At 36.7% G+C, this 25,923-nt stretch overlaps 1 protein-coding gene across 1 annotated transcript in view; it reads left to right on the top strand.

The window, feature by feature from the left end:
• The first annotated feature begins 3,106 nt into the window (after positions 1 to 3,106).
• The window catches only part of RNF111 (ring finger protein 111), a 79,740-nt gene continuing 56,923 nt past the window's right edge, over positions 3,107 to 25,923 (top strand). The window contains 2 exon segments of the mRNA XM_032622849.1: positions 3,107 to 3,506; positions 4,419 to 4,465. Of these exon segments, the coding sequence (XP_032478740.1) occupies positions 3,498 to 3,506; positions 4,419 to 4,465 (56 nt within the window). The 5' untranslated portion in view covers positions 3,107 to 3,497.

The raw sequence follows: 25,923 nt of genomic DNA, 5'->3' as shown, positions 1-25,923 counted from the left end.
TCTCTTGCCCTTCTCTAATCTATCCTCTACTCTGCTTATATAATGGTGTCTCTAACAGTCAAATCTGATTTTTATTCCTCTGATTGATTTCCTTTAATAGCTTCTCATAGTTTTAAATATAAAATAGTTCAAATTCCTTATCCTAGCAAAAACCTTACTTAATATATTTCTATCTACTTTGCTTCCCTCATCTTTGCACAGGCTCAGCGGCCACGGCTCACAGGCCCAGCCGCTCCGCGGCATGTGGGATCTTTCCGGACCGGGGCACGAACCCGTGTCCCTTGCATCAGCAGGCGGACTCTCAACCACTGCGCCACCAGGGAAGCCCTTCCCTCATCTTTTGATAGTTTCCTTGCATGACACATTCAGTCAATCCTAGTAAAGAATTTGTTTCATGCTGTTTCAACTAGAGGATTCTGTAGCTTAGCATGTGCTGATCTTTCTGCCTGCAATGCCCTCTCTATTTGCTTTATTTAACTGTCTTCATTCATGTTGCAAAATTTAAACATTAAATTTTGGTTTAATGTTTGACTACAGTGTTTCATCTTCTCTTGGTTTGACTACAGTGTTTCATCTTCGTGTTCTCAGAACATGAGTGTATCGTCCTTTACTTTCCACATTACAGTGTAAATTGTGGGTTTGCTTTCTGGGTCTTGTAAAATATTTCAAGTAAAGCAGTGGTTATGTACCTAGTACTCACAATGTGCAGCACAATGTCTAGCACATAGTAAGTACTTGATAAATGAGTAGTTCTAAATATACTAAAGACCTGGACTGGTGCAGAGTACAGAGAGGAATGGGTCGATTTTCAATATATGAGATATTTCACTGGCAGAATTGGAAGGACTTATTGACTAATTAGAGGTAGGGTATGAGGAAGAGTTATCAAAGATGACCATTATGTTCCTAGTTAGATAACTTGGTCCTATTGATTGAGACAGGGAAGACTGAGATGGATGGGGTTTAAACACCGTATATGTACATTCATTTATTTATTTTGGACATGATATGTTAGAAATGTCTGTGCCACATTAAAGTGGAAATGACATATACAGTAAACAGCCATATGGGTCTAGAACCCAGTCAATGCTGTCCAACAGAAGTATAATGTGAGTTGCAAATGTAATTAAAAATTTTCTGGTAGCCATATTTTAAAAAGTAAAAGAAATAGGTTAATTTAATTTTAATAGTATATTTTACTTAACCTTGGATTTGTTGACTGCACTATTAACATTTTGTGCCAGAGAATTCTTTGTTGTGTAGGGCTATCCTGTGAATTGTAGGATGTTTAGAGCATCCTTGGCCTCTTGTTAGTAGTTGCCAATAGCTCCCTCCTCACACAAGTTGTGACAACCAAAAATGTCTCCAGATACTGTTAAATGTCTCGGGGGGAGGAGACGGTATCAAATCGCCCCTGTTTGAGAACCATCGATTTAACCCAATATAGCCAAATTATTATTTCAACATGTAATCAATATTAAAAGTTATTGAGATTTTAATAATTTTTTGTGTTGTATATTTGAAATTGGATGTATAGATTTCACAGCACTTCTCAGTTTGTACTAGCCACATTTCAAGTGCTCAACAGCTACATGTGGCTAGTGTCTACCTTTTTGAAGAGCATAGGTCAAGAGCTTTAGAGAAATGGTTTGGTCTGGAAATACATGGCTTTATGAAGTCATAAGTTGATAACAGTTAAAACCATGGCAGTAGATAAGATAGTTGAGGAAGAATTTTTTATTTAGGTGAGAAAATAGGAGGATTGAGGAAAAATCATAGTCCAATGCTCTTCTGGTCTCCCCACACAATCTGCTACCCTTTCTTGTTTATTATCATTATCATTTTAAAATATTTTCTTCACTGAACAATATGGAGAACATGAACGAACAAAGGAAAGGGTATTGAGAAAGACAAGCTGATGACAAAGGGAGGGAATTAATGTTTATTGAACACGTAATTGGTAAGTAATGCTTGAAGCGTTATGTGAACTGTCTTAATTTCACAAGAACCCTTTGAGAGAAATGATGTTACCTCAGTTTATAGAGGAGGAAACTGAGGTTTTAAATATGCTTTTATTTTAACTAAAATGCTTTTATTTTATTTTTAAATATGCTTTTATTTTAGTTTTTTAAATATGCTTTTATTTTATTTTTAAATATGCTTTTATTTTTTTAAATTGAGGTATAATTGACATTTTCTTTCTTTTCTTTTCTCCCTCTCTCTCTCCCTTCCTCCTTCTCTCCCATCCTTCCTTTCTGGAAACAGATTTACAAAGGTCTAATCAATTAGACAGCTAGCTGTTAATTGGCATTACTGGGATTTTTTTTTAATTTTTAGAATTCTTTTTCAAATTCTTTTCCCATTTAGATTACAGAATATTGAGCAAAGTTCCCTGTGCTATACAGTAGGTCTTTGTTGGTTATCTATTTTACACATAGCAGTGCGTACATGTCAATCCCAAACTCCCAGTCTATTCCCCACTCCCACCCCCTACCCCCGCTTAACCATAAATTCATTCTCTAAGTCTGGCATCACTGAGATTTGAAAGGAAGTTTGACTGATTCCAAAGCCTACATCCTTTTCCCCTACATCCTCCTAATGCACGTAATGAAGCATTTGCTATCTATTGATTTTTATAAAATAAGTAAGAAGGCGTATGTGATTGTACAGTTAGTTCCCAGGATACCTATCACCACTTTTGATCTGATTTCGGAAGCAAATTCACCTTAACGGTGAGGTACCATGATCTCCATGTCATTGGCAAGTATGATTTCAGTATCATTTGCTGCGAAAGACACTAAACCACGATGTTTTTGTCTGTTATCTTAAGTACTGTCAATAATTCTGTGGTTAGTTGTAACTTTTAGTTATGAAAAAAGTCAGCTAAGACGTACTCAGCATTTTGTTTAAATACTGACCGCATTTCACCAAGTAAAGTAAAATAAAGAGCTTTATGACGTCGTTCGGTTTCTCCAACAGACTGATCAAGCGAGTTCGAAGGGGAAGGCTCGGGGAAGAGTGGGCGGCACGGTGAGAAACGAGAATCTGAGCAAGCGCAGAAACAAACAGATGTTAATGGAGGCGAGAAGACTACTGCGCTCTCACTTTGCGAACTGTCGTAAAGGCCCCAGTGTCGTGCTCGCTCGGTAGAGGAGGGATTGGTTAGGCGGCGGCGGCCGGAGAGCAGCGGCAGTGGCGGCGACGGTGGCGAGGTGATCGGTCTGCGCAGCATAGAAACGCCCGCAGCTTCGGGGAAGGAGTTCCCGTGGGACCAAATTAGGCATTCTGAACCCAAGCCGGGTCAGCTGGGCCGATCCAGGCGCTGCCGCTCGTACAGTTTTGGTGGCGGTGACAGACGCTGCTCTTGACTGTAGGGGCCTATTAGGCCAACATCCGAGGCGCGGATCACTGACTCTCGACGCATCCTCTTCCCCCCTTACATCTCCTGTCTTCCTTCCTGGGCCAGTGATTCCCGGAGCCTGGGAAGAGGGTTGCTAATGATTAAGGTGAGGAGGGCGGGGGGGAGGGGATCGATTGGAGGCCGCGCGTGCGCGCAACGGGGGAGGGGCCGGGCTGGAGGGGAGAAAGAGGAAGGGCTGCGGCCGTGGAAGGCTGGGGTCGGCGACCGGCCGGTTATTGCTGGCTCCGTAGTGACTTAGGGTCTGGGTCTCCGCAGAAGATTTAATTGTGTTTGAGCAAAGCATTTGTCTACAGACACACCCACCCCCCTCAGTAAGGGGTTGTGGGTGAAGGGATTTCTTTCCCTTTTTCGACTCTCCGTAGAGTCTTAGGATGGGGGCTGAGGACTGAGGCGTGGGAGTGCGATTTGACAATGGAGTGATGAAGGTAACCCGCACCCGGGGTGTTGGAGGGCGCTAAGTCAGCCCTGACGGTTAGGGAGTTGCCTTCTTCTGTGATCAAGGAAACGTAGACCACAGAACAGCTGAGATACAGACCCGTCAGATTTTTGTATAGAGTTGGCTGGTTGGTCATTAAAAAAGAAGCTTGATATTTTTGTTACTGTTTTTAGAGAATTTATCAGAGTCAGGAACAATGTTGTAGTTGGAAATATTTGTTCTATGCTGCAGAAATAGAGGTTTGTCACCATAGTTGTTAAGTAGGTTATAGTAGATCTTTACAGATAAGTTCTTAACGCACGTCTAAGTTTTAACGTTTAAAAAATGCCAGGAAGTATAGGGTATTCATTTAATTTGTTCATATTTGTAGTGTGGGGTGATTCCATTGTATTGCATGCTTTCCTGTTTCTTGGTTTATGTGCAGTATGAATTTAGAACTCGCTGGGGTGGTAAAATGCCAGCTGACATAAACTTCATTTTATAGTTCATAAAGCTTTTTGAACCTGACTTAATCCAAACTTTATTTCATTTGGTGTTTTATGTTTAATTTTCTTGTTTTAGGGACCTCTTCAACCAAAAAGAACAGACTGGGGAAAAGATAAGCTAAGGTTCCATTTCCTTTCCCATTTTTGTTTTTTGTGTCATTGCTTTCAAATGTTAGTATGTGATTAAGGTATTACATAGAAGTTTTATAATACTGGTTTTACTTGGTTTTATTAGGGTGAAAAATCTACATTGTGATATTTCATTACTATATGTTTTTTAGTAAAAATTTTCATGTCAGTGTGAACCAGGTTATTTTTTCATACAAAACAGTAGTGTTTGGTCGTGTTGGTGAGACAAAACAAGTAGGGTGAGAAAGAAACCCTTTCACTCTGAAAAGAATCTTAAATTGTTTTTTTTTTTTTAAGCCTTGAATTATTTTACTTTTGTCCATTTCTTGTCATTTAACCTTGGACAAATGACATCTCTCTCCTGTGCATTTGTTTGCCTCTACAATTCAGAGTAGTATTCTAAGAACTGGTGAGAGTATTTATGAATTGGTCTGAACAATATTGTAGGGAAACTAGGAAGATTAGAGTTTCTCCTTGTACATCAGGGAAGCTGTATCTTGTGTGTATGGATCCTTCTGTCACTTTTTCCCTTTTGTTTGGTGTCTCTTGGTCGCTTGCATATTAATTCTTTCACTAGAGTTGGTTTTGACAAAAGATATAGTAAAAATAATTTCATTTTGGTGAAAAATGCATTGCAGTGGAGGTTATACCGTGACAAATTTCACTTCAGTACTCTGTTTCTACAGATAATTGAAAAATAGCTATACTGATCTTTAAGATAAGAGGTCAGCAATTTACTCATCTAAAGCAAAGGAATAGTCAGCAGATACTCCTAAATAGTTATTTTCACTTTAAAATGTGGAATAAAAACCTCATTGAATCAAACCAATTAAATTTTTTAGATGCTTCTTGTATTATTTTGTCAAAGAGGGGTTTCTGTAACATGCTTTACTTAGAGCATAATTATATGTGCCCTTGTTTTGACATTTCCCCTGGTGGCTAGGATTTCAATAGGAAAAAAAAAAGTGACAGTACTAAAAATGATGGTAAAGTATGTTATAACTTGACATTAACATTCTATGGGTGACATTATTATACATAAAGAGTGTAGGGCTAGAGACAGGAGATCTGGATTTTAAATCTAGCTTTGCTTGCTATTCATTAGATCTGTGACTTTGTGGATCATCATCCATCCGGGGCTTCAGATCTCTCTCAACTGTTAAATGAGAAGTGTGGGATAGGTAACTCTAGTTTTCTCTAGGTCCCAATTTTAATGGTTTGCATTTTTAGTTAGGTGTTTTTGGTATTAATCGTATTCATCATGATCCAGTCCCCAGAAAGAAATGCTATACTGAGAGTATTAATTCCTTCATGATATGTATATATTAGACACAGGGGGGAGAAAAACGAAACAAAACAAATGATTGAGCCATGTTTGTTGTTCTAGATAATGCTTCTGTCCCATTGTAGATATTACTCATGATTAGCTCTCATATGATACTAAAAAATGAAACTTTTACTCCTGGTAATGCTCTTTAAATCATTCTGAGTAATTTGCTTTCAGAAACCCATAATCATTGTTCAGTGAATTTCAGAAATGCATTTGAATGCCTTATATCTCTGTTCTTTCTTTGCTGCATCCCATAGTGTTTTGGTAACAGCTGGCCCAAGTTTCTGCAGGTACTCAGTTTATACCATGGCGTGAGCAGTGAGTGAGCTACAAATGTTTAAAAACAAATACTAAACTGAGCTTACATTTTAGATAGAGGTACTGCATTACTATTTAATCATTCTGCAAGTATTTATTGATTGTCTCATGTTCTTGGCATTATTCTTGGCCTTCAGTGAAGAAGGCACTGTGCCTTCATGCAGTGGATATTTTATTAGGGGAAACAATAAACAGAATAGCTTTATGTAGTGGTAAGTGCCATGAAGAAAATAGGGGCATGTAATGGAGAATGAATGAAATTGGGGCTCTACTGTGCATTGAGAGGTTAGAAAGGGCCTCTTTTTAGAGGTAATACTTGATTTGCGATCAGTGATTAAAAAGAGTCAGCCATAGTGGCAATCTGGAGGAAGAGTGCTGCAGACAAAGCAAACGGTAAATACATTAGATTGGGTTTGATTCTGGAGAATCTACAATTGTGAATTAATTGTTTGGTTTGTCTGTTAGTCTTTTTCATAATTACTGATAGACAATTGTAGAAGGAAGGTTAAAAATATTTATGTGTAGTAACCAAATGTAATGTGTTGACATTGTTTAAATCCTGACTCAAACCAACTGTAGAAAGTAATTTTTGAAGCACTTTGGAGGAAATTTGAATGTGGATAGGTATTAGATGATTTCAAGGAATTACTGTTAGTTTTGTGAGGGATGCTAATGGCATTATGTTTATGTAAGAAAATGCCCATTTTTAGAGATGGAGACTGAAGAATGAGGAAGAGAAATTTGTTTGGTATTCGTTTAAAAATACTTCCGAGAAAAGAAAGGATGGGAGAGATGAGTTAGATGAAGCAAGTGTGGAATAATCCTGATAATTGTTGTGTTGGAGTGATAGGTATATGTGTAGTAATAATATTGTTCTCCTTTTGTGAGGTTTGAAAATGTTCTTACTTTAAAATGCATTTAAAATAATTTATACCCTATTTAGATGTCTTCTCCTTTTTTTTTCTCTTCCTCCCAGTTTTGATAAAATGTAGACTTTTGTTCCTCTTTCTAAACATTCATCATTTATTCAACAAATATGAGTACTGTATTTCAGGCACTCTGTCGGTGCTTGAGTTAAAACAAAGAGCAGGACCTTAAGGCCTGCCTTTGAGGAGCTTATGGTTTGCTGGATGAAGAGAGACCCTCAGTGTGGACTGTGTTAACATGAAATCATAGATTTCTGTGTTTTCCTGAGGGTACACAGGATCAGCATCTTAGTGTTTATGTGGTTTCTAAACAAATATTTTTCTTGGGACATCCCTGGCGGTCCAGTGGTTAAGACTCTGTGCTCCCAATGCAGGGGGTACAGGTTCAATCCCTGGTTGGGGACCTGAGATCCTGCATGCTGCATGGTGTGGCCAAAAAAAAATTGTTTTTTTCTTTTTCTAGAGAATTGAGAGTTTAGGAAGTTCTGTATGCAGCTGTGTGCCAGTCTGAGTCACTGTTGTATTCATTTCCCTTATTCATATGTTCTATAGGGCATCGGAATAAATCACCTTTTTACTTTACCACCTTTTGACATCCCAGTTTGCCTTTATTTAAATTTTTTATTTTGAAATAATTTCAAACCTAAAGTTTAAAAAATGGTACTGAGAACTCTTAAATATCCTCTAGTCAGTTTTGCCAGTTTTTAAAATTTTGTTGCATTTGCTTTAATGCTCTCTTCTGAGTCACTTCAAAGTAAATTGAATGTATTATGCCCAAGTCTCTAAATATTCACTGTGTATTGTATTCTTTTGCATTATCACAATACAGTTACCAGATTCAGGAAATCTAACATTGATAATACTATATTATCTAATCTATCTAATCTATAGCCCCTATTCCAGGTTTGTCAGTTTGTCCCAGTAATAGCATTTGTTCCTTTGTAGCATTTCCCCCATAGGATCCAGGCCAGGATTGCAAATTGCATTTAGTTATCGTATCTCTTCAGTCTCCTTTCATCTGGAACAGTATCTTAGTCTTTCTCTTTCATTGTATTGACATTTTTGAAGAATACAGGCTATATATTTCATAGAGTATTCTCAATTTGGATTTGTCTGATGTTTCCTCGTAATTAGATTCAGGTTATGCATCCCCAGCAGGGGATTTTGTATCTTTCTCAGGGTATGATATAGAAATACCTGTTACCGGTCTGCCCCTCATTGGTGATGTTAATTTTTAGTTACCTGGTCACGGTGTTATCTGGTTTCTTCACAGGAACGTATAATTATTTTTCCCCTCTCACCTAATAAGCAGTCTGTGGGGATAACTTTGAGATAGAGCATATATCCTGCTTCTAATCAGATCTGTATTTTCATCAAATTTCCCTCCTGGATTTAACATCCATTGATGATTCTTGCCTGTGCTGATGTTTATATTGATGGTTGCAAAATGGTTATTTTCTGACTCCGTTTCTTTATGTCAATAGGCGTTCTGTTTTAAGGCAGAAGCATCCTTTTATCTATCTGTTATCAATATGGACTTACATACTTCCTATCTTACTCAATGGGTTTTACTCCATTACTGCCTTTATTTATTTTGATGCTCAGATTGTCCCAGGTTTGTCCAGTGGGAGCCTTTCTACCCTGGATTCTGTGTCTTTTTGACATACTCTCATAATTTTTTTGGAGTATTTCCTCTCTTTTTGCACATCTCAGTCCTGGAATCAGCCATTCTCCAAGGAGCCCTGGGTCCTTACAGTGGGGAATCCAATTTGCTTTTGAGTTATCTATTTATATATAGAAATAATCTCTTCTTTTCTGGATCAGGACATCTTTTGAGAAACTAAATTTAAATTAGACTTTGATAGTGGGTTTGTATTTCTCTGAAGATTTTGTTTATGAAGTAATTACATAAGATTTAGCAATTATATTTACCATAAAGCAATTATTTTATTCTTTTCTTTTTCAAATACATAAGTTCTAATTTGATCTTAATCGTGATCAAATGAAATAGAAGAAGAAAAAGGGTTATTTTATTTTATGTTACCTTGTGTGTGTGTGTGTGTGTGTGTGTGTGTGTGTATGTATATGTGTGTGGGAAGGGTTTAACCACTTAACTGTTAAAAAATGACTTAAGGTTTATATACTTAACTGTTGTTTTTTTTTAATTTATTTTTTTATTTTTGGCTGCATTGGGTCTTCATTGTTGCCCGCGGGCTTTCTCTAGTTGCGGCGAACGGGGGGCTACTGTTCGTTGCGGTGCGCGGGCTTCTCTTTGCGGTGGCTTCTCTTTGTTGTAGAGCACGGGCTCTAGGCGCACAGGCTCTAGGTGCGCGAGCTTCAGTACTTGTGGCACTTGGGCTCCGTAGTTGTGGCTTGCAGGTTCTAGAGTGCAGGCTCAGTAGTTTTGGCTTGTGGGCTCTAGAGCGCAGGCTCAGTAGTTGTGGCACATGGGCCTAGTTGCTCCGCAACTAAGTCCTCCCGGACCAGGGCTCAAACCCGTGTCCCCTGCATTGGCAGGCGATTCTTATCCACTGCGCCACCAGGGAAGTCCCTACTTAACTGTTTTTAACTGAGTCATCAGACATTTTGGTTTGAGGAAATTGTTGCTTTTTAACTAGCTTTTTAAATGAAAATGTTTTTATTGTAATATAGAATGATATTTCATATAAGAGTGGGAACTCAAAGGCACATTATTCCAGGCAGTTACTGTTACATCTTGGTATATTTCACAGCCATTGTCTCACCTTTGCATCGGTATTTGCTTTATTTGTCTTTTAAACTTAACTTTTAAGTATTTTTCCTGGCAGTATTTTGAATGATTTTTATTTTTGAACCAATTAACATCTGTACATGGTTTAAAAATTAGTTCCAAATGGCTTATAGTGAAAAAAACAGCAGTCCCCTCTGCAACCCCTCCTAATCTCCTAGTTCTACTTCCTAAGTGGGAACACTTTCAGCTCTTAAAATTTTTTTTTCTTTTGGTATTTACCTTCATATTTCTAAATAATATGCTTATATATCTACTTAGCCACTTTAGATGTCAGTTTACATTTTTTGTTTTTTAAATAATTATTTAATTTTTTAAGATAAAATACATATCAATACAAAGGATACTAAATTCAGGGGGTACAAAGGGCATACAGAGAAAGAGAAGTCTTCTTGCCATCCCTGTCTTCCTACCACCCAGTTCTTTTCCCCGGAGACATATTCCCTCTTCTTAGTTTATATGTATCTCCAGAGCAGTGGTTCTCTGTGGTCTGTGGAGTCTTGAGGGGGGTTTTCAAATGTTTCAAGTTATCTGTTGGTTTGAAACTATTTCATAATAATACTAACTTCTTCTTTGTTACTTAACTATGTTGACATTTGCACTGATGGTGCAAACACAGTGATGGGTAAAACTACTGGCCCTGCAGTGCATATCAAGACAGTGGCAAAAATTGTACTAATAGTCATATTCTTCATCACTATACATTAACTGTTGGGGAAAAAAACCTGGTTTCATTTAAGAATATCCTCCATGAAGCAGTAAAGCTTGTTAATTTTATTAATCTTGATCCTTGAGTACATGTTTTTTTAATATTTCATGTGACAAAATGAGAAGAATGTTATACGACACTTCTGCTGCATACCAAAGTGTGATGCTTGTCTTGAAGAAAAATATTTGTGTGATTGAGTTGCGAGCCCAACTAGCAAACTAGTTGCTTTTTTCATGGAACGCTATTTTACTTGAAAGAATGACAAACTGTAGTTATTTAAACTTGGGTATTTGTACATATTTTCTCAAAAATAAATGAAGTGAGCCTGTCACTTCAGGGAAAACAACCAACAGAATTTATTGCCAGGATAAAATTAAGGCTTTCAAGCAGAAATTAGAATTTTGGAAAACATATCTGCCACTGTGATCTTGGCAACATCTCAGGACCTTGCTGATGAAATTGTTAGTGATATTAACAAATGTGATTTTTTTTTTTAATTTGCTGTGTTATAATGAAATGTGTCATTGTTTGGAAGATGTGCATAACTCGGTGGACCAACTTTTTTCAAAAGATCAATGCATGATATTAACAGAATCGTGCTGGGGGTATAAGGGCCTACTTAAGTGCAAGATAGATCAATAGATTTTTTTTTTTTGATCAATAGATTTTAAATGAAATGGTCTGGAAAGTTTCATTGATATGGTTTCAGAGTCCACCTTGCAACTAACCTTTACAGAATTACGCTTGTTAAGTTTTGGCTTAATATCAAAGAAGAATAATATCCACACTTATCTGAAAAGGTTATTAAAAATATTCCTTCTTTTATCAACTACATATTGGTGTGAAGCTGGATTTTCATTTTAGATTGACTACAGGAGCAGATATAAGAAATCGGGTTTCTCTATTAAAGAGATTTGCAAAAATGTACAGCAGTGCCACTCTTACTAATTTTTTTGGAAAAATACATTCATAAATGTTACTTATTAGCATGGAGTGGATTTACCTTTGCTGATTTTAAATAAAAAATTTTAAAGCATTTACCAGCTTTCCTCTATAATATTATTACCAGTACATACAACCCACACAATAAAAGCCCTTTGAGTTCCTCAATTATTTTTTAAGAGTGAAAAGGGGTTCACAAGTCAAAAAGTTTAAAAACTGATGCTACAGCTCCAGAGGGTTAAGCAGTTTTAAGCATTACCTTTTGACTGCTTATGGAAAAGGAGTTCACGCTTCTCTCTTTACCGTTTCTCCCAATATAGTTGTATCACAATTTTAGATTATTTTCTTTTCTTTTGTTTTTCAAAAACATACTTCATATTTACTTTTTTATTATATAAATATCAGTTTAACCTTTTACTGTAAGAATATAAATGTTTTAAGAGAGGCTTTGTTATTCTTTATACAGATTCACAGTCAATTAATTGATAAAGGTCTCTGGGTTTCTTTAACTCCATGGTCTCATATGTTGCATATTTTAAATAACAATTCAGCATATATTTACTGAATGCCAACTATGTGTTCAACACAGTAGTGATGAAAATCAAGTCTTGGCCTTAGTGGGAAAACAAGTAAATTTTACAGATGGTGATGGAAATAACTGGGCTGGGAAAAGAAGATGGGGGTAGGGTTAGCTTTTTAAGTATAAGGTGGTCAGGGATGGTCTCAAGGATAAGGAAACATTTAAGCACAGACCCAAATGAAGCAGGTAGGAGAGCCTTATGGATATCCTGGGGACAAGCATTCCGAGCAGATTAAATAGCAATAGTATGCTTGGCCGGAATCAGCCAAGAAGCTGTTGCGGCTGGAGTGGAGCGGAGGAGAAAATGGTGGTCTCTTAGGACAAAGGTAGAAAGGGTTTATGCCTTCATTTTTACGAAATGTTCTTTGTAGCTTTGATAACTACTTAGTCATTTTTCCCTCTGTTCTCTTTTTGGACTTGTTTGTGAAGTCAGATGATTGGATTTTGTTGCTGTTTTGTACTTGCTGTTAGTTCCTCTGTGTGTGTGTGTGTGTGTGTGTGTGTGTGTGTGTGTGTGTGTGTGCCCGTGCACATATTTTTTAAAAAATGCTGGGCTTCCCTGGTGGCGCAGTAGTTGAGAGTCCGCCTGCCGATGCAGGGGACATGGGTTCCTGCCCCGGTCCGGGAAGATCCCACATGCCGCGGAGCGGCTGGGACTGTGAGCCATGGCCGCTGAGCCTGCGCGTCTGGAGCCTGTGCTCCGCAACGGGAGAGGCCACAACAGTGAGAGGCCCGCGTACCGCAAAAAAACCAAACCAAAACAAAAACAATAAAATGCTTATTGTGTGCCATCTCCTTTTCTTCCCACTCCCCTTCTTTCTGTTCTTTGTACATGTTAGGCCTGTTCCTGCTACATGATCTTTCCTTACTGTTTCCCCCTGCTAGGAATGCTCTTCTTCCAGAACTGCGTGGCTTGGTTGATTGGTGGCTGGTTCCTTCTCATGATTCGTGTCTTTAGTTTCTTAGCGAGGAGACTGTTGATGGTTAACCTTTACCATTTGTTTTATTTCCTTAAGAGCACATATTTCTAAAATTATCTTGATTGATTGTCTACTCGTGTCTTGTTTGTTCTCATTTGCATGCAGTTTCCATGAGAGACTTTCTGTGTTCTGTTCACTGCTGATCCCAGTGTCTAGAATGGTGCCCAGCTTGTAATGGGCTCTCAATAAATATTTATTGAATGACCACAATACATAAATAAATGGTAGCTAATGTATTATCAGTGATATTGTATCTTCTAAAATGTTAATAAACTACTGTAAAATTCATTTCTGTTACCTGGGTGTTGTTTCCAGATCCTGATCTGATTTCAGATGCTTGGGATAGAAAAAGTTTGGATAACCTGACTTGTAATTATCCTGCTAGAACTGAATAGATCTTTTCTGAAACCTTCTTCCTACACTTGCATTTACCCATTTTATTCCAGTGTGAGTGAATATTTTTCCTCATAGATGGCAGTTCTGGGTAGCAGTTCTAATGCCTCGACTTACTTTTCAGTCATCTTCCTTTATCTTGAACAAGTTTCAGTTTAAAAGATTTTCTTCTTTTCTCTACTATCATCTTCACTAACCCTCAGTTGCCTCTCTTTCAGTTGCCACTTTCTTCCCCAACAAGAAGAAGTCACAGTTTATGTATACTGAAACCAAAATTCTGAAGATTGCCCAAAAAGTATATGAGTAAATGTTTGTAGGCTAGACGTGTATAGGAATCCACATTAAGGTTAGGATTACTATATTTATCTAGAATATGAAATTCTTGGAACAGGGTAGCATCTTAACTATCTTTTAAATTATTACCTTGAGCAGTGTCTGGTAGCAAAAAACTAAAAAAGGTTTATTGAATAAAGTAGCTGACATTAGTATACTGGATAATAAATCCTTGGTTTCCCCAAACCAGTACCCTGGGATTGTTTAATAGCTTGCTGTTTTTGCTTTTTGCCACAAAGATTTTCACTTGCTGTCTGGATACACAGGTTCAAGGAAGACAAAAATGTCATTTGGTCCAAATAAGCTTGGAAATCCCTAAAGTTGCCCATAAAATATATAGATATACAGTCTCTGAAAGTCCAACACATCCTATTTTTCCTTCAGTGTTGGAACAGATCACGTTTCATTGTTAAACACTAGATGAAGTTGTAGGCTATGTTTGTGGTCCATGTTATGGGAAAAATAAATGGCTCTAAACGTTAGAATCTGACAGCACAGCAAGATACTCATATCATGAGAGGCACATGGGAAGTAAGACCAACTAGAAAGTAGTAAAATATTACCTTTTTGTGTTCATTTTGGGCATTCACTCATTGAGCAGAATAGCAGGCATAATCTACATGGTTTAAATTATTTTTTTTCTTCATATAGTTGAATTTATATTAGTGTGCTCTCTATCCAGAGGTGTTCCCCTATCCAGTTTTCAGCCTTTACCTTCAGTCATTAAAGTGTCAGTAACTCTTCCTGGTTTTTCTCTTATGACTCTTTTTCTCATTCTTTAGAACATACTATTAATTAATATTCCCCAGGTTACATATTTTGACCTAGATCACGTACGTAGAGCAAAACCAACTTTTATCTAAGTACACTTGGACTTCAGGGAGAAATTGTTCCCTTGGACACTTGTGCTCAGCATATTAGATCTTACATTCACAAAGTAGCTGCCATCTTTTCTAATCTAGTTTTCTGTTTTATTTTTATTTTGTTACCCCAACCTTTGCTTTGGGGCTTTAACAACTCAGGGTTTTGGTCTGATCTGCAAGAGGAATTTGAGGTTTTCTCGAATATGACTAACTTGAGGTGGGTGTACCTACAGAACTGAAGGCCTGCCAAAAAAAAAAAAAAAAAAAAAAATTCATGGGGGCAGATTGTGGACTTTTTTGCCAAGATGATTTCTAACAGCTAGTTGACTATTTAGCTTTAAAAACAGTAATGAAAGCCAGTATGTGCATATATTATTTTGCTTAAAATTTATAACAAACTTTTGAGGTAAATATTTCCATTTTTCAGATGAGGAAATTTAGGCACAGGATGGTTAGTAACTTGATGAAGACTCACAGCAATGATGGAGTTGAAGGGCTTTAAGTTCATTAGGTTTTGAGTCACATGAGAAAGGAATTCCAAAATTCAGGGGCTTAATCTGAATTTCTGTAATACCTTTAATGAAAACAGTAAGCTGTTTTCTTATCTCCACTGGGCATGGCCTTTGTCAAAAGAGAGGGAAGGATGGTGATATTTTATTTGGATGGTGTGATTAGGAGGGACTTAATTTTTCTGTGCTTTTTCTGTGTATTCTAGATTTTCTGTAGTGAAGATTTTAAAAATCAATTGAAGTATAATTTATAAAAAGTATAAGGCACACATTTACTGTACAGTTGAGTGAGTTTTGGCAAATATATACATCCATGTAACCAACATCCCAATCAGGACATAAAACATTCCGTCACCCTCGAAAGTTCTTTCTTGCTCCTTTGCAATAAGTCATCCGTATCTCCTGTCCCAGGCAACCACTGATCTGATTTTTGACATCATGGATTAGTTTTGTTTGTTGTAGAACCTCATATACATACAAATCATGTAATATTACTGTTTTGTGTCTGTTTTCTTCTGCTCATCAAATATTTTCTGTCTAGCATTTTATTGTGAAAATTTGCAAACATATAAAAGTTGAAAGAATTGTACAGCAAGCACCCGTTTCCCTATCACCTAGATTCTACAGTTACCAATTTGCTTTTTTGCCTTATCACATATCATTCCATCTATCCATTCCTCTAACCATTCATCAGCCAAGTTTATTGGTGTGTGTGGTGTTTTGTTTGTTTGGCTTTGTATTGCAGACATCAGTGCATTTTACCCCTAAACAAATTCAGCTTCCATGTCATTAACTAGAGTTGGATACTTGTTTACAGTTCTTTGTTTTTGAAGTAAAATTACATACAGTGAAATGCACAAATCTTAAGTGTACCATTTAAGTTTTGCCAAATGTATACATTTGGGTAACCCAAATCCTTATGAAGAGTTAGAACATCACCATCACCTTGGAAAAGTTCCCTCATGTGCCTCCTGTTCAATTATTTCTCCCTATCCTTTGTAGAATACAACCACTGTTTTGACTTTTTTTCATCTTAGACTAAATTTGCCTGATCTAGAACTTCATATAAATGGAATCAGTATAGATAGATGTTTCATATCTGATTTCCTTCCCTTAGCAGGATGTTTTTGAGAGTCATCTGTAATGTTATTTGTATCAGTAGTTCCTTCTTTGCTCTTGTTCTTGTTACTGTTTGGTATCCCGTTGTACCTATATATCATAATTTGTTTATCTTTTCACTTGTTGGAGATTTGTTTTTCCCAGTTTTGGGTTCTTATGAGTAAAACTCTGAACATTCACATACAAATCTTTTTGTATACCTGTATTTTCCAACCTAGGTGTGGAATTACTGGATCATAGGTTAGATGAATGTGTGACTGTACTAGCAGCTACTAAGAGTTGTATGTGGAGTTCCAGTTGTGCCACATCCTTAACATTTGGTGGTTTTGGTCTTTTTAGTCTTTTATTGGGTATACAGTTGTATCTCACTGTGGTTTTAGTTTGCATTTCCCTGATAACTGAAAATATTGAGCATTTTTTCATGTACTTACTGGCCATTTGTATATGTTTAGAAAAATGTTAAAAATTATTTGCCTGTTTTTTGGGAGGTTGTCTTATTAAGATGTGAGAGTTTTACATATATTCTGGATTCAGATTGGGTGTGTATTTGTATATACATGTAAATTATATATATGTATATACTTTTCTCTGTTCTGTGCTTGCTATCTTGCCTTTTTGTTTTCTTAATGGTATCTCTGAAGAATAGAAGGCTTTTATTTTTATAAAGTCTAGTTTATCAGTTAAAAAAAAATGTTTAGTCCTTTTTGTTTTCTATGAAATCTTTGCCCATGGTGTGATCACATAAATTTTCTGTTCATTTCTTTTTGAAGTTTTAGCTTTTGGGTTTAAGTCTGTGATCTGTTTTGGGTTACGTTTTGTATCTGGTGTAAGGTAGGGGTTGAGATTTTTCCCAGACAGCTCACTAGTTGTTCCACCACCATTTGTTGAAAAGACTTACTCCTTCCCTATTATCTTGGCACTGTTGTTGAAAATCATTTGATGATATGTGTGAGGCTATTTCTGGACTTTCCAGTCTATCTGTATGCCAGTAGCACCCTGTTTTGTTACAGTTGGGCTTTAATGTCATCTTGCTATTTGTTTTCTATTTGTCCCATTTATTCTCTGTTCCTTTTTCCCCCCTTCTCTTGTCCCCTTTAGTCTTGAGTTTTTTTTAGTTTTTGTGTTTTGTTTTTTTGCATTACCTTTTACTTCCACTATGGACTTATTAGCTATACCTACTTGTTTTATTTTTTATCTTTGATGGTCTCTTTGGGTTTACACTATGCATATTTAACTTTTCACAGTCTGCCTTCAAGGAATAATAGACTATTTCATGTATAATGTAAGAAACAACAGTCTATTCTTTGCTCCCCTTCTGTGCTTTGTGTTATTATTGTCATACATTTTACTTTTACATGTTAGTAGTTTGGGGAGGATTTCTTTGTTCAAATTTTGGGGTGGTGGCTAGAGATCAATCCTTGTGAAGGTGAGTGTGTTTATGAGGAAGATGCTGGTAGAACTCACTTTTTTCCATTCCACTTTCACAGAAGTGACCAGATGGTGATGATTTATGAAAATGTCTTTTAAATTTGATAAATTCAGACCAGAAAACTTAGATATTTGAGGCTAAAAAAAGATGGTTATATCATATATTCTTTTTGTAGAACTAGACCAAAATTAGAACTTGGAGCATTTGTAACTGAATATCTCTGAATATTACCCAGTTATTGACTTTAGGCAAATTATTCAGTGAAAAACATTAAAAAATTCCTTCCCTATGTTTTTAATCTGAATATAAGGTAAACTTAGTTGTTCTTTATATTAATTAAAGTTTTTGTTTTTAAATGACTTTGCTCATCTCATTCTAAGCTTTTATTTTCAGGTCTTGATTTTGTCATTCAGTTTATATGTAATCCTTTTTCAGCTTTGTGTCACTTGAGACTATGGTGAACATTCCATTTATGCCCTCATGTGAAATCATGGCTAAAAACAGATTTTGGAATGCACGTTGTAGGCTAATTTTTAATTATACAGCTCATTTTATGTTGCTGATTATTTGTATATTCCAGACAAGTTTTGGGATTGCTCTTTATTTGTTTTAACTTCTAAGTGTATTGTAGCTTACAGTTCTTCTCTACCTATTGAAAGGTAGTGAAGTTGAGACTGTGCTGCCTGATTAGAGTGGTAGGGAGCGAGCTTAGTGTTAAGGGTGGAAGTGAAGGGAGAACATAGGGCTTTAGTTCTTGTGAAGTAGCTTCCTCCATCTCATACTAAATTAAAACAAATTCTGGGGGAAATCTTGTAATTCTGTGGACCTTAGTCTATTCTTTCATATGCTGAAAAGTATCCCAAGAAGTCATCTTACTTTCTCCTTTTCTTCTTAACAGTAAGTTCTAGACAATTAGTTGTTTGAAGTGGAATGGCATATTTGAAGATCATATGTGGTCTTTCAGATCACTGGTTTTTAAAATTTTGTAGGTGTACTTCATCATTAAATATGTGGTTCATTTAGAGAACTTCTGCCATGGAAATAGAGTAATCAAGTCTCGTTTCTTCCCATTTCACTATTTTTCCTTTTATTCTCCCTGGAAAACCTTCCTTGGTACAGCTTCCCCTTCAGAATTGAATTAAGTCCTGCTCTGGTTTGTTTCAGTGCATACCTCTTTCATGATACTGTATTTTAACTATCTACTGATAGGTTTCTCTACCTGCTGGTCTGTAACTTCTTAAGGACAGGTCTGCGTCTTATTCATCTTTGTATTTGCAATATTTGGGACAGTCTAGCACCTAGGAAGTATTCATTGCATGGTATATTTGTTTGCTAGGGCTTCCATAACAAAATACCACATGCTGGGTGACTTAAACAACAAAAATCTATTTCATCACAGTTCTGGAGACAAGAAGTCCAAGAACAAGTTGTGGGCAGGTTTGGTTTCTCCTGAGGCCTCTCTCCTTGGTTTGCAGATGGCTGCCTTCCTGTTGTATCCTCACATGGTCTTTTCTCTGTGTCTATCTGAGTGTCCAGATTTCCTCTTTTTATAAAGGACACCAGTCAGATTGGATTAGGGCCCACTCATATGACCTCATTTAACCTTAATTATTGCTTTGAAGGCCCTATTTATAGTCACATTCTGAGGTACTGGGGGCTAAGGTTTCAACATACGAATTTTGAGGGGACACAATTCAGTCCATAGCACATGAATTTTTTGATTTGGCATACATTCCAGCTGAAGGGGATTTGTTATGGTCCAACACCAAACCAAGGTTGTCAAGGTTGGGACCAAAGATTTCCTAGTTTGTATAAGAACAAATGGCTTAATCTAGTGTTTTGTCTTAATGTAGTTGTCGTACATATTTAATGATTAAGACGCTGTAGCCTTTAGTGCTTGGAAGTACTACTACTACTAAGTTTTCTTTCCTTCACTGTTTATATCACAAAAAAGTGATAAAACACACTCACACATGCATTCAGGCACGTGAATGCTTTGTGTACATATTGGCTGTTAATGCATCTTTGCTGAACATTTTAACCCAAGAAATAAATTTTTTTAATTGAAGTACAGTTCATTTACAATGCTGTGTTAATTTCTGCTGTATGGTGAAGTGATTCAGTTGTACATATATATACATTCTTTTTTTAATTCTTTTCCATTATGGTTTGTCACAGGATATTGAATATAATTCCCTATGCTATACAGTAGGACCTTGTCGTTTATCCATTCTATATATAATAGCTTACATCTGCTAACCCCAAACTCCCACTGCATCCCGACCCCACCCCCACCCCTTGGCTACCACAAGTCAGTTCTCTATGCCCGTGAATCTGTTTCTGTTTCGTAGATACGTTCATTTGTTTCATATTTTAGATTCCACATATAAGTGATATCATATGGTGTTTGTCTTTCTCTTTCTGACTTACTTCACTTAGTATGATAATCTCTAGTTCTATCCATGTTGCTGCAAATGGCATGATTTCATTTTTTTTATGACTGAGTGGTATTCCATTGCATATATGTACCACATCTTCTTTATCCATTCATCTATCGATGGATATTTAGGTTGTTTCCATGTCTTGGCAATTGTGAATAGTGCTTCTATGAACATAGGGGTGCATATATCTTTTGAATTATAGTTTTGTCCAGATATTTGTGGGTGGGCTTCAGTAGTTGTGGCAGGTGGGCTTCAGTAGTTGTGGCTCACGGGCTCTAGAGCGCAGGCTCAGTAGTTGTGGCACACGGGCTTAGTTGCTCCGTGGCATGTGGGATCTTCCCAGACCAGGGATTGAACCCGTGTTCCCTGAATTGGCAGGCGGATTCTTAACCACTGCACCACCAGGGAAGCCCCAGCATTTGTTATTTGTAGACTTTTTAATGATGGCCAGTGTGAGGTGGTACCTCATTGTAATTTTGATTTGCATTTCTGCAATAATTAGTGATGTTGAGCCCAAGAAATACATTTTTATTTGCCAAATTCCCAGTGGTAGTTTGGAAAGGTGACATCATTCAATAATTTCTCTGTAGAAATTCCATGAATTATACATAATTTTCCAGTGTATACAGATACATGCCTTGCTATCCCAGTGGAGCTACCAGATAGTATTAGGCCCTTTCTTTTCCCTTGGTAGTTCCAGCCTTAGAGTCGCACTCCCTCCTCCCTTAGTAGTTCAGTGTAAGATTTTGGGGGATATTGTTGGCAGTAGTGAGGTAATGGTGAGATTGGAGAGCAGGGTAAGCTCCATTGTCTCTCATTTGTCTCCTCCTTTTCCTAGGAATGGGGGAAATTTGCAAATAATACCCTAGTGCCCCCCTTCCCCTTAAAAAAAAGTTTTTATTTTACAGTTTTTCATTTACAGAAAAGTTGCAAAGATAGTACACAGAATTCCCATAAATCTGTCACCGTTTCTCCTGTTGTTAACATCTTAGCTATTGTACATCTATCACAACTAAGAAACCAACATTAGTACATTACTTGATTGTAGTCTCCTGTGCTCTCACAGTTTTTCTTTCCTTGTTTGTCATGACTTTAACAGTTTTGAGGAGTGCTTATCAGGTGTTTTGTAGAATGTCCCTCAGTTTGGGTTTGTCTAATATTTTTCTCATTGGTTTGACTCGGGTTGTGGATTCCGGGAAGAATACCACAGAGGTGAAGTGCCCTTGTTAGCATCATGACTTGTGATTGATGATATTAACCTTGATCACCTGGTCAAGGTAGGGTTTGCCAGCTTTTGCCACAGTAAAGTTCCTGTCCTTTCCTGTTAGTCTTTCTTTTTTTTTTTTGGAAGCAAGTCATTAAAGGGGGACAAATTGTTCAAAGTTCTACCTTCTGGAAGGGATGTATCTACAATAATCATTTGGAATTCTTCTGTCTTTTCACTCCCACTTATTTAATCATTTGTTTACATCAGTGTGGACTAAATGGGTATTTATTTCATACTTTGAGTTTGAATTCAGTACTGTTATTTATTTTGTTGCCACAACTGTTCTAGCTTTGGCCATTAGGAGCTCTTGCAGGTTGGCTCCAGTGTCCCTTTGACATGCCTCTGTTCTTTTGTGTTTTGTGTCCTTTACTTTTTGGTACTGTAAGATGCTCCAGGCTCATCTGTTTTTCTTGCCACAGTTCTAGTATCAGCCATTCCTCCAAGGAGCCCTGATTCCTTTTGTTGAAGAATGATATTAAAAATCAGAATCTGGGTGCTGGGTCCTAGTGCCCTTTTCTTGACTCAATTCCTGTGCACAATGTGGAAAGTCTGAATATTTGGATGAATGGTAGAGTGGTTATAGCATCACACATTTGTATCATAGTACTTGATAGTATCTGTGTTTGTTGACTTTGTCTTCTGCTGTGGAGTCATAAAAGCAGATTTTTAAAAGTACTTCTAAGTGTTTAAAAAAAGAAAAGTTAAAGTCAGAAAGCTTTAAGGAATGTATGCTTGGTTTAGGGCAGGCAAATGGGGAAGAGTCATTAGGTTCTTCTGTTTTATTCTGAATTTCAGAAAAGATGAACTCTCTTTGGATGCAGAAAGGAAGGGTGTCATCAGGAAACCTTCCATGGACAAAGAAGTGTGTTTGAGAACTTCTGCTAACAGGAATTTCAGGCTTCCTTGGGCCTGTTCCTCTCCATTATTATCATCATCATTATTGCTGTCATCATCAATAATATTATTTTGCCATAACTGCTGTTATTCCAGCCTTACCTTTCTTTTCCATAATGCTGAAATTTTTTGTTTTTAAACATACAAGTCATTTACAAATGATTTGTAGACTGTCAGGGCAGGTAAAAGATTAGGGAGGTTGGAGCCTCTTTCCAATTGCTTTTGCTGGAGTTTGGTTGCAAGTAATGGAAATTGGAGCTTTTAATCTATTACTGCCTTGAAACTTTACTAAGTATTTTAGAAAATGAATGGATCTGGATCAAGGAAAGAGTTTGTTGTTGAATTCTCTTGGAAAACCTGATTTGAAATAGCAACTGTAGCTCTAAGAAAAGGTTTTAGTCAAAGAATAGCAGAGTTCATCTTTGTCATAACAGTTGAAGAAAGAGCCAGTGATATTCACAAGGTTTTCTGAACTTAATTTCTAATTTTTAAAAAATTCTATACTTCAGCCTTTGTCCTCCTACTTATGTTCAGCAATTTAGATCTGACACCCACTAGGGACCAGCGTTTTTAAATAACAAATCTGAATCTCTCTCCTTTTTTTTTTTTTTTTCCTATTTGGTTATTTCTCTTTATAAATTTCTCAAAAAAAAAAAGAATAAAAGTAAGTAAAACATTATAGGTAGAATTCACATATGTTTTCCTTCTTGTCAGTTTGAAGAAACTTTGCATATTAGGAATATAGTTTCATATTTTGCAGGTGTTTTGTATATTTTATTCTTTTACCATTTTTGTGAATTTATATGCGTTTTTTTGTACCATTGACATTGTCATCTTATTTGTACATTCTCAATAAAAATTGAGATAATATTGTTAGTCACAATTGACGTGTTACCATGTTAACCCATGGTAAGCAACTAAAAATTTTTAACCATATTATTATAAATATGTCTAAACCATGCTGTATGCTTGTTTATTTTACTGAGAACAGTCTGTCCCCTGGATGGCTCAGAATCATGATTCTGAACATCAGCTTTTATTCCTTGCTTATTACAGTGTTGCCCTCAGAATCTGTTTACATAAATAATGTTATTTAATCTAGGCAAACTGCTGACTTTTTAGTCATTGGGACAAGTGGCTTAGTTCTTCTATCTTTTAATTATTAGGTGCTGCCACCAGTATTCCATCTGTTATACCTGTAATCAGACAACTAAGCTTATTACTATTAAATATAAAATAATAGTCTCTGAGCATTGAATTGCATGTGGCCTTTCTGACAATTATTTTGAACCTTCGTAGAATCATTTTCCTTTAGGCTCTGTTCCCAAGAGTTGAAGTTGTTGGAAATCTGACTTCCAAATAAATGGAGTATTTTTTACTGCCTTACAGAAAGAGAAAAGGGGAGTTATTTCAACAACATGATAAAACCTGAAGAGTATTTTATGCAAGGGAATTATGTTACTTAATTATGAAAGATACCATATTTTAACATGAGTATTTTTTTGGGTGGGAGTACGAAGGTTTTTTTTTGTTTTTTGTTTCTTGTTTTTTTCATTTAGGGGGTATAAAGTTTAAGGCCAAGTGTGGTACCAGGAAGAAACAGCATTCATTCCAAAATGGCATAATTCTGTAGTGTTCTGCAGTTTGTGGTTCTAGCTCACTTGTTGAGCAGTGCTCTGAAAAAATGGAGACAGCTTCAGGGTCATATTTTGGTGTTTTGGCTCAAGTTTGGTCAATTCTGGGGATGCAGCCCTTGATTTGGTAAACAAGTTCTCCTTCCTTCACACCACCCTCCAACCCTAAAACCACCTTTTGCCCCCACCGCTGCAAAGCCTTCTCCCTGGTCTCTCTGCTTTCTCTCCAGCCTCTTGCTGTTAGCGCCACCTTCAATCTAAACTGTGTTAAGTAGAAACATTATCCCTCACTTTTTGATGATTTGACTCTAGCTTAGTCTCTCCCACTAAAAAACAAAACCAAAAAAACCCCCACACCCCAAACATCAGAGTACTTTGATACTGTCATTCTTTGCCGTGTCTCAGCATTGTTTGAAATGAAGGATTTTCTCTGCCTGCCATCACCTGCATACTGCATGGTTTGACTTAGATGTCACCTTCTATATGAATCCTTTACCAGAGACACCACATGCTTTCTCCTTTGTGTTCTATAGAGAGTGCTTTTATTTATATCATTATTCATAGCATTCTGTATCTTGGGTCTTTTATGTTCTTTTTGTCGTACTAAATTATGAACTTCTTGAAAGATAAGACCCTATATCTTATTTATATCTCTGCCCACAGATCCACAAAGCCCTCATAGGTAGTGATTCTTGTGTGTCCACTTTAAGTTGGTTATTGCATTTGCCTTTGACATAGGCTTGTAGTTATTCCAGAACTAATTGAATGACTAGGCATATACTGTATCAGTCAGAAATTTTCATCTTGACTTTTTCAGCCCACCATCATTTGGTTCCACCCTACCTATTTCAAATAGTCTTTCCTGCTTCTCACAAGGATGTGCTCACTGCTTCGTTGAGGTTGTGACTCTTTGTGACTTCAAAGAGTCTTGCATAAGCCACAATTTTTATTTTTGTATTTTTGATTTCATTTCTCCTTACTACTTTAGCATCATTCAACATATGTGACTGTTTATTCGTAAGTAAAAGACCAAATCACTTAAAATTATTAACAAAAATTAGTTCAGAATGTTAAATGTACTCTGGTAAAGATGTCAGATCTTATTTAGCAGTATGGTTTAATTCTACATTTAGCTCTTGCAGATTATTAAATTTTGATAAGAAATTAGGCAAGTTAAAGCAGACATCTTTCCACATATAAAATAAAAATATTGTCTTTATGTTGGCCTCTATCACTTTAAAAAAGAAAGAACTCTCAATTCTCTTCAAATTTGTGAATTTGAAGCTTTTTGAAAGTTGGCAGACTGATCATTTGAAAAACTATGAAGAACGAAAGATTGTGGAGGTTTGTTTTCCTTGAACATTTTTTTGACTTTTTATGGGCACTTTTCACTTAACTATAATAATTATTGTACTTTCATTGGTAAAGATTATTTGATGATAGATTATTACTTTCCAAGCATGAAAATTTCTTCATACGGATAAGTTCAGAAACAACGTGCCTAGGTAGACTAGTATCAGTAACTAAAAAGCATAATCAACTCTCAAATTTGACAACTTCATTCAGATTTGCTAACAGTTAGATGCTATCAGTTTCTGCCCTATTCGCTCATTAAGCTGTCCAGGACTGGTGGTCATTTCTGGTCACTAAGGAGGAATTTTATGCTTAGCCAAGATTCTCATAAAAATCATACTAGGGCTTCCCTGGTGGCGCAGTGGTTGGGAGTCCGCCTGCCGATGCAGGGGACGCGGGTTCGTGCCCCGGTGCGGGAAGATCCCACATGCCGCGGAGCGGCTGGGCCCGTAAGCCATGGTCGCTGAGCATGCGCGTCCAGAGCCTGTTCTCTGCAACGGGAGAGGCCACAGCAGTGAGAGGCCCGCGTACCGCAAAAAAAAAAAAAAAAAAAAAAATCATACTATCATATATTTGATTTATATAGTAATCTGCTACTAACAAAGTTGTGTCCTAGTCCAGAGGAAAAATAAAATATATTCAGTTATTTTTTTTTACTCCTTTAA

The sequence above is a fragment of the Phocoena sinus genome, chromosome 2 (genome assembly GCF_008692025.1).
Source record: "Phocoena sinus isolate mPhoSin1 chromosome 2, mPhoSin1.pri, whole genome shotgun sequence".
NCBI lineage: Eukaryota > Metazoa > Chordata > Mammalia > Artiodactyla > Phocoenidae > Phocoena > Phocoena sinus.
Note: the sequence above shows the minus strand (reverse complement) of the source record. Positions and strands in the feature narration are given on the sequence as shown.